The 8672-nt window shown below is 65.5% G+C and overlaps 1 protein-coding gene across 1 annotated transcript; it reads right to left on the bottom strand.

The window, feature by feature from the left end:
• Positions 1-122: 122 nt before the first annotated feature.
• Positions 123-4052, bottom strand: LOC113409239 (protein timeless homolog; the record flags this gene model as incomplete). Its single annotated transcript, XM_026662938.1, has 8 exons — positions 3914-4052; positions 3299-3452; positions 2655-2769; positions 2068-2130; positions 1803-1904; positions 1222-1377; positions 706-839; positions 123-210 (listed from the first exon to the last, which is right to left on the bottom strand). Coding segments are annotated over exons 1-8 (909 nt in total), but the record flags the coding sequence as incomplete, so codon positions are not given.
• Positions 4053-8672: the final 4620 nt, after the last annotated feature.

Raw genomic sequence — 8672 nt, 5'->3', positions numbered from 1 at the left:
CCAGCCCTGCTCCTTCCTCAGCTCCCAAGGGAGAGCCCCCCCCCCCCGCCCCCCCCCCCAAACATACACAGAGCTCCCCTCCCCCCGGTAAGGCCAGCCAGGCGTGGGCAGAAGGCACCTACGTTGTGCAGCCCCTTGTGGAACACGAGGTCCCTGTCGCCGATGGATTTCAGCCCCTGGACCACGTAGGAGCCGCCGAACCGGGAGTGCCTGGGGGCACAGAGGTTGGGGTGAGCCAGGCGAGGGGGGGCGGGGGAAGAAGATGAGCTGCAGTGCCCCTCCCCCCTCCCCCCAGAAGGCAGCAGCCTCTGGCACACAGGAATGTGGTGCCCTCTGAACTGAGGGGCAGGAGAAGGGTGGGCCAGAGCAGTTCCTGCACAGTTCGGTGCCCCTCAACCCCGACCCGCAGCCCCCTGCTAGCCCCACCCTGGGCTCCCCCCTCCCCTCAGCTCTGCCCGTGCCCCTCAACCCCGACCCGCAGCCCCCTCCTACTTCAGCCCTGTGCTCCCCCCTAAACCCGACCCGCAGCCCCCTGCTAGCGGCTGCCCACTGCACAAACAGCACGCCATGGAGATCTAGATGGTGTATGGAGCCCCAAACTCGTGTCGCCAGGCCGGTGTCGAGCCCACTTCTCCGAGGGGAGGCACCTGATCCCCCAGCCTCCTTCCCCCTGCCTCAGGGAGCCAGCCGCAGCCCCCAGCTCACCTGCTCCCTCGCTGGAACGCCCGGCTCTTCCTCTCCGCCAGCTCCCTCTGCCGCAGCACCTCCAGGTCCCTCACGTCTGCCGCCTGCTCCTTGGCCGGGCGGGCCTGCCCCGTGGCCGCCAGTTGCTCCGGATCCTGCTGGGACAGCAGGCTGGTGACCTGCCCATCCTACAACACGGCCACCCCTGGGGGACAACATATCCCAGCTGGCACTGCTCCACCGGGCTGGGGGGCAGGGTGAAGGCCCTGCTGAGACTCCTTGCGGGTGGGGTGGTGAGGCTAGCTGTCAGGGGCTCCGTGCTGGGCCTCTTGGAGAGATGCCAACACCCCCGTGCACAAAGGTGTGGTCCCCCAGCCCCTTGGCACAACTGGCTGCCGTATGTTCCGCCCCCCAAAAACATGCATCGCTTCCCCCCCTGCCCCCCAGAAATGGATGAATCCAGCCAGCTTCCAACCCAGGAGTACAGCAGGGGGGCGCCCTCCTGTCAAGGGCCCCCCGCTCCCCACCCGGGCTCACCTGGTCCCTGAACATCAGCGAGATGATCTCCAGCACGTGCAGGCCCCACTGCTGCTCGGCCGAGGAGCTGGCCAGGAACTTCAGCAGGTCGTCCATGCCGCTGACGTGTATGGCCCAGAGCACCCGGTCATGGGTGCTGGCGTCGTCGTCCACGCTCTGGCACACGGGAAGGGGTGTGGGGCTGAGCGTGGGGCAGGGGCCCAGCCTCCAGCCTCCCCTGGCTACCGCCCCGCCACCGGGGGGAGCTCACGCCACACAAGAGCAGAGCCTGGCTTCTCCCTGGGTCTCCCACCCTTCCCCAGGGCACGGTGTCCCAGCGGGGCGATCCCGGAACTCGCTACCTGCCCCCCACGCGGGGAGCGAGAACCGGCTGCAAGAGATGACAAACCCACACACACACACACTCCGCCCCTCCCAGACTGCCTCCAGTGAGAGCAGCTCCCCCCAGCCCTCCTCCTCACACCAGGGCTGCTGGCCATTCGCCAGCCACACGTGGCAAGGAGACGGAGACCCCTCCCCTGCCCACCAGGGGGATCAGCCCCCACGCCCCCTGAGCAGGGGATCAGCCCCCCCCCCATTACCTTCTCCTCCTCGGGGTCGGCGGGGATATGAAGCACGTTCCGCACCAGCAGCAGAATTCTCTCGACCAGCAGGTTGTCCTCTTCCTGCCTCTGCTCCCAGTCCTGGGGGGACCAATGAGAAAGCGACTGACGGAAACCCGCTGCCTCCCAGCTCATCCCAGCCCCCCGGGGGCAGGTTTGGGGCCCATCCTATGGGAATTAGGCACTTGACTCAGTGCCAAACTCCCCTTGCCGTCCCCTCCCCGCAGGCCGGGGCCACACTCACCAGCTGCAGCAGGTCGTAGAGTTTCTCGCTCAGCACCCCGAACACCTTCTCACTGGCGAACGCCTGGCGGGGAGAACCCAGCATGAGGGCCGGGGCCGGGAGGGGAGCGCCCCCTGTGGCATGGGGCGGGAGGGGTATGGCCCTGGGATGCCGGGGGGACGCTGGCTGATGCAGAGCCAGCAGGGGGAGCTTAAGGGCAGACAGGCCTTGTACCCACCCCTCTGGCTCCAGGGCGCAGGCAGCCCCGGTAAAAGGCGGCCAGCTCTGGGGGGGAGCAGCCAGCCAGGGGGCGGAGAAGGGTAATTTTAGCTCCGGGCACCTGGACACTGATTTCCCGGTCACCCAGAGGCCCCCCACTCCTCCTGGTGGCATGAAGGGGGCATCCAGGGCTGGAAAGACCCATGGATCTCTGTGACCACCCCCCTCCCGCCATTCAGCCCCGTGTCAGACTGGGACAGGTGGCTACTTTTAACTAACAGGGCCACCTTGGCTCACCCCCCGCTGGGATGGGGGCAGCTGCCCCCCTTCCCCACAGCCCTGTTATCCCGGGTGGGGGGGGGAGGGGGGAAGAGGGCAGGCAGCCTCACCTCTTTGTAGGCCTGCAAGTAGGACACAACCTGCAGGAAGCAGTGCCGGGAGCCGGGGTCGTGCGGGACTTTGCCGAAGCAGAGCAGGGCCGGCTGGGTCAGGTTCACCATCAGCCTGTGGAGGGAGACAGGGGGGACACAGACATGGCAGGAGCCTCCGGCACCCCCCAGGGCACAGCCACCCAGCTCTCGAGCGACTTCTCGCCAGGTGCAGGACCCGGCAGAGCGCCTGCTGGAGGCCAACAAGCTTGCTGCAGCCTTGGGATTTAGATCCAGAGGTCCCAGGTTCAATCCCGGCTCACCCACCCAGGGCTGTGGGTTCCTCTCCCAGCCCAGCCCTCTGCACCGCAGCCACCCCAGGAGCTCCAGAACAGGGACTGGGGCCGACAGTTCTGCTCCTTGGGACCCAGGCAACGCTCCCGCATGGGGGAGACAGATTGTCCTAGACTGCGGAACTACCCGCCACAGGATCCTACCACTTCCTGCGTCTGCCTCCTCCAATATGAACCCAGAGCAGCACGGACACTGTAGCTATAAGACACCGCACCCCCCCCCACCCCCCCGGAGGGATGCTAGCCATGTGGCTTGGCGCCAGGCTGGGCGGAGAAGCCCGCAGGCTGGGAGTGGACACCGTGGGGCCGTACCTGACGACAGCGTCGAAGAGCAGCTTGTCCTGTGGGTACTGGGCGATGAGGGGCAGCAGGTCGTTCTGCAGGATCTGGGCCGCGCCCAGCTGCTGGCGGACGTCCCGCGTCTCATCCTCATAGCGCAGGTAACGGATCAAATCCTTCACGCTCTCTGGGGGATGGGGGGAGCAGAGGGTGTGACCCCCACAAGCGCCCAGCCTGGCTTCTCTGCCCCACCCACGCAGAGTCCCGGCCCTGCCCACACAAGCAGCCGGTCTCCTCCCCCCCAGAGCTGGGCGCATCCAAAGGGACCACGCAGCGGCTGGGACGGAAGCCGCTTTGAAACACCCTTCAGGCGGGGTGCTTCTTCCTTTGGGGTCAGGGGAAGGGCAGACTCAAGTACCCAGTGAGGGGAAAGGGTCGGTCAGCACCCCCCTACTGGGGACAGGAAGACACGGAGAGGAGAAGGGACTGGAACCCAGGAGTCCCGGGGAGCAGCTCCAAACCAGGAACCCAGCCATCGCCTCCCGGGTCGGCCTGGTGAGCCAAGGATCTTCCCACCCAGGGACTGGCTCCCCACAGCCTCAGCGACAGTCAGCCCCCCCATTCTGGGCTGGCCCCTCGCCGGCGTACCCAAGCAGTCGGGCTCCTTGTGGTACACGTCCCCCTCCAAGTAGCCCAGGGCGCTGCACGTTGCCAGGAGCTCGCAGTTCATCATGTACAAGTCCATAAATCCCGGCCCGGCTAGAAGAGGGAGCGGCCAAAGAGCCAAACCTGCAAGGACAGAACCAGTGAGGCCTCCCGCCACCGCCCAGGACGGGACTCGCCAGCCCCACCCCTCACTCCAGCCCTTCGCACATCTACAGCACCAGCCGCCCCAGGGTCTCCGAGCCCTTCGCCAGCAGTCATGAGGGGTTGGGGGTGGAAATCACTCTCCCTCCATGACCAAGTGGGGAAACTGAGGCAAAGCAAGATTAAGTGACATATCAAGGGTCATGCAGTGATCCAGGAACACAGCTAGGGGGTAGAACTCAAGAATCCCAACTCCCAACCCCCTCCCCCCCACCACCAACCACTAGACCCCACTCCCCTCCCAAAGCCAGAGACGGAACCCAGGAGTCCTGGCTGCCAGCCCCCCTGCTCTAACCACTAGACCCCACTCCCCTCCCAGAGCCAGGGACGGAACCCAGGAGTCCTGGCTGCCAGCCCCCCCCCACTCTAACCACTAGTCCCCGCTCCCCGTGAACCCAGCAGCGAGCAAAGACCCAGCTGAGGACGGGACGCGGACGCACAGGCAGGCACTGGGGAGCTGCCAAGCGCTGGAATGAGCGGCGAGCCTGGGGGACCAGCCCACGACACCCGTCTCTGGGGAGGAGCCCTCCCTCCACGGCCCGGTTGCCCGCAGGGGAGTTGCTATGGAAGCAACGCCCGGTGCCCTGGAGACCGGGGCGAAGGCAGCAGGCTCAGGTGGCCTGCTAAGCAACGCGGAGTCGGCTCCCTGGCAGATGGAGACACGTGGCAGCTGTCCCGTCAGCACCTCCAGCTTCCCCCATCCCTCCCCCACAAACACACACACACACTGGGGCCCAGCCGCAGAACAACCCCCCCCCACCCACCCAGTCACAGGGACATTCACTCCCTGCCCTGGAGCACAGCCCCTGACGGTTCCCACAGCCCCGTGGTTCGGGGGCAGGTCGCTTCCCGCTCCCGAGCCGGGTGCTACCGGGACACAGTGCCCCGGGAGAGGAAGCGACCCGCCTGAGATCACATAAGGAGTCAAGGGAAGAACCCAGGAGTCCTGGCTCTCAGGCCCCTGCTCTGCCCACTCAACCCCTCACTCCCTGCCCAGAGCTGGGGGCCTGGCTGTTAGCTACGTGTATCACAACCAGGCTGTCCTTCCAACAGGCCAATTCAAACCTGCGAACAGGAAAGGCTGTTCCCCACCCCATCCCCACAGCCCCGTGAGCCTGTGGAACTCGCAGCCACAGGAGATCACCGAGATCAAGCACGGAGCAGGACTGGGCATTAAAAAACAGCCGAGACCTCCAGGCCACAATCCACCCACTAACTACCACGGCCTGAAGGAAACGGCCCTTTGCACCTGCCCTCAGCGGAGACGGGATCCCGGGCTGGATGGTCCCCCGGGTGATGCAGCCTGGCCAAGATTCAGGAGTGACACCCAAACAGCAGCAACACCCCCACAGGGGAACAGCCTCCCTTCTCTCCAGTACAGATGTGAATCTAAGGGCCCAGGAGGGAGGCAACCAGAGCCCTTGACCACCAGAGCCAGGCTGGGCCGAGGGTCCAGCAGAAAAACTGCACAGTCCGGAGCAGCGTTTGCTCCAGGATCTCCCCCCCGCCCATGCCTCCTTTCCCTGCGACCCCCTTTCTGCTTCTAGCCCAGCCGGTTCCCCCGCCCCGGCGTGCACTCACAGAGCCGGTCATCCCAGGCGCTCCGCCAGTCTGCCCCCACCTGCCCTACAGATCCTGGCAGATGAACTCTCTGCTGCTGGCGTCCGCCCTAAAAAAGGCCTTTGCTTCCCCTCCCTCCGCCCCCCTTCCCCCCCCGCAGCGCACCGGCACCACCCCCGGGAGCTGGCACATCACATAACTCACTTATGCAACTGCTCCACTTCCCCCGAGCACCGCCCGAGCTAACCCATTGCCCTGCCGCTGTCCGAGGGGGGCCAGGCCGGCCCGGGAGGGGCTGGCCGCGCTAAAGCGGGTCACTGTGTCGGGGAGCGGAGACGCCTCCTCCCCACGGCCAGACGGTTTATATTTCACCCACTGGCTGCGCGCACCTCAGCCTGACGCCCCATGCCGGGCCTGCCCGCAGCACCCAGCACCCAAGGAGTCAGGCAAAAGGCACCGATGCCAGCACGAAGAGCTTTGGGAAGGGGACAACCCAGCCGACCCCCCAGCGAGGGGATTTACACCCGCTTTAGGGGGCTGAAGTGATTCACGGAAGGTTCAGCGGAACACAGGTGGGAAGAGAACCCAGGAGTCCTGACTCTCCTCCCCCCACACCCGTTCTAGCCACTAGACTGGCCCCCCTTCCCCAATTAAATCACCCCGCGGGGCAGCCAGACAGACAACAATTGGGTGATGGTCACCCGCCTCCTACTTCAGTCTGAGCCCCAGAGGGCAGCTGAGACACCAGCCTGACCCGGGCACTCCCCTGGCCTGGGGCCTCCCCAGCCTGCCCCAGCTTAAGGCTGGGGGTTTCAGAGGTGCCCTCATAGAGCCGTGGCATCCTGCCCCCCACCCAGGGCCTCCAGCTCTTCTGACCCCCATGTGGAAGGGTTGGGCTGGTGCCAGGGCCCCACCCCTTTCCCAGGGAACCGCACTAATCCCCCTGTTGGGAAAGCCAGCCTCAGTTTCCCCTAGTGGGCTGCTCCAAGGCCAGTGCTCCAGCTGGGATGAGGGCAGTTCCTAGGGACCTGACCCGACATTTCGAGTGGGGAAAAGCAAAGTCGGATGAGAGGGTGGGGCCTCTAACATCTAGCTGGCCTCAGTTTCCACTTCCCCACTTTGTCGATTACCCCTCAGCCCCCCACAAGCAGCCCTCCGCTGCCTCGGGGCAGCAGCGAGGGGGGGGATGATCGTGACAGACGGCACCTCTCAGCGATGCGGCGCTGTGTAAGGGACCTGGCGTCTCCTCTCCCGCCCCCAGCCCCAGCCCGGCTCCGTTAACAAAGGCCGAGTGAGGAGGCCGAAATAAATGGGTCACGAGGCGCAGCGTGAGGCCTGCCGAGCGCACGAGGCACCGGAGACGTCACCGCCGCACATGGGCCCAGCTCCACGGCGCCTGCCCTGCTCAGCAACCCTCTCCCCGGGCCACGTGAGACGGCGCCGAGGGGAGGGGGAACGGCACCTCTGATCCGGGCCCCATCTCTGCTGGCCCCCCCCCAGCTCCCTCCCCCGCCAGTTCCCTTTGTCACGAGAAAACTGCGCTGGTTCGAAGCAGGTTAGTTAAACGGGAGCCAGCCACTGGAAGGATGCTCTGGTTCCAGTCCAAGAACCGCTTCCGGCCAAACCCTCCGGGGACACGCTTCAGCCGAACCGAGATCGGAGTGCCCACCCGCCGGTTAAACTGAACCGGTTTTAAAAGACCAGTTTACACTGGTCCAGATTCCCCACGCAGCCAGGACCCCATCCCACGGGGCAGCGGCTAGCCTGAGGACAGGGAGAGGAGAAATTGCCGCTCTCAGAGGCCCGGCAACCCGGCAGCTCCAGGGCATGCGGCAACCCGGCGGTCAGGAAGAAACTGCCCCCAGCAGCCCCATGACTGTCTACTAGGGGCTCCCTTGCAGCGGTTCATGGCGCTGGCTCCTTGATCTCATGGGGGCCAGGCAGTTTATACCCCCCACCCCCGACTATCCAGAGGCCAGACCAGCCTTGCGGGGCTGAATTGAGGAGGCAGGTGTGTGGAAATTAGCGCCCTGTATTCACTCCCCTCCATCCCTCTCTGCAGGACAGAGCTGCTGCCAGCGAAGGGGGGGCAGCGTCTGCAAACAGGCCTAGAGAGCGGGGAGCCAGCGCCCCAGACACCCAGGGGACCCACAGCTGGCCTGCTTCCAGCCCAGACAGAACCAGAACCAGGCCCAATGACAGAACCAGCGCTGCCAGGTTTATCCCCCCGCTTCCCAGCCTCTGGAATTTGCTGCCCCGACTGGTCGAGGGGCCCAGATTGGTTGGTCTCTAGGGCACGGTGAAGGGGGATCCTTTGCCTACGAGGGAGCGGGAGGGCACCGACTGGTTGTGGGAGCCCGGCCGAGCCGGATTGCACACCCGGAGCCGGGAGGAAAGACGCCTTTTGATAAAGCTCAAGTAAATTATGAAACAATAAAGGATGCAACCGATCCCCACTCGGGCTGGCGGGGACGTGTCTGGTTACATTGATTCCTTCCGCCGCGCAGGGCCACAGGCCGTGAAACCAATCGCCAACACTCCAGTCTAGACGAACCCCCCGAAGGAGCCTCACAGCGATCCCCGCTGCTTCGAGCCGTGGTGAGCGTCAGCCGGGCAGCGCGGGGTGGGTTCCCCACACGCCAGCCGAGTGGGGACACGTGCTCTGTGCTCCCCGTGCCCTCGGCCCCAGAGATCCCAGCGCCGCTCGAGGGCCCCGGGAGGCAGCTGGGAAACTCGCGCTCTCATCCAGCAGCCGGAGAACTCGGGGTTCAGGTTTTACGGGGAGGGTCTCCCCCCATCACAGCGCTGGAAAATCAAGGACTGGCTGGAAATCGTTACCTAGGTGTTTGCTATTGTTGAGGACCCTAAACCGTCCCCGTCTCCCCCCAGGCAAGGGGCGTTCGACACCAGCAAAAGCCCTCTGCAGCTGCAGGGTCTGGCTCCCAGGCTGACCCCCCCCATTCCCCATTGCTCAGGATTC

The sequence above is a fragment of the Terrapene carolina genome, unplaced genomic scaffold (assembly GCF_002925995.2).
Source record: "Terrapene carolina triunguis isolate 2854851 unplaced genomic scaffold, T_m_triunguis-2.0 Scaffold31466, whole genome shotgun sequence".
Lineage (NCBI taxonomy): Eukaryota > Metazoa > Chordata > Testudines > Emydidae > Terrapene > Terrapene triunguis.
This window is presented reverse-complemented; position numbering and strand designations above follow the sequence as displayed.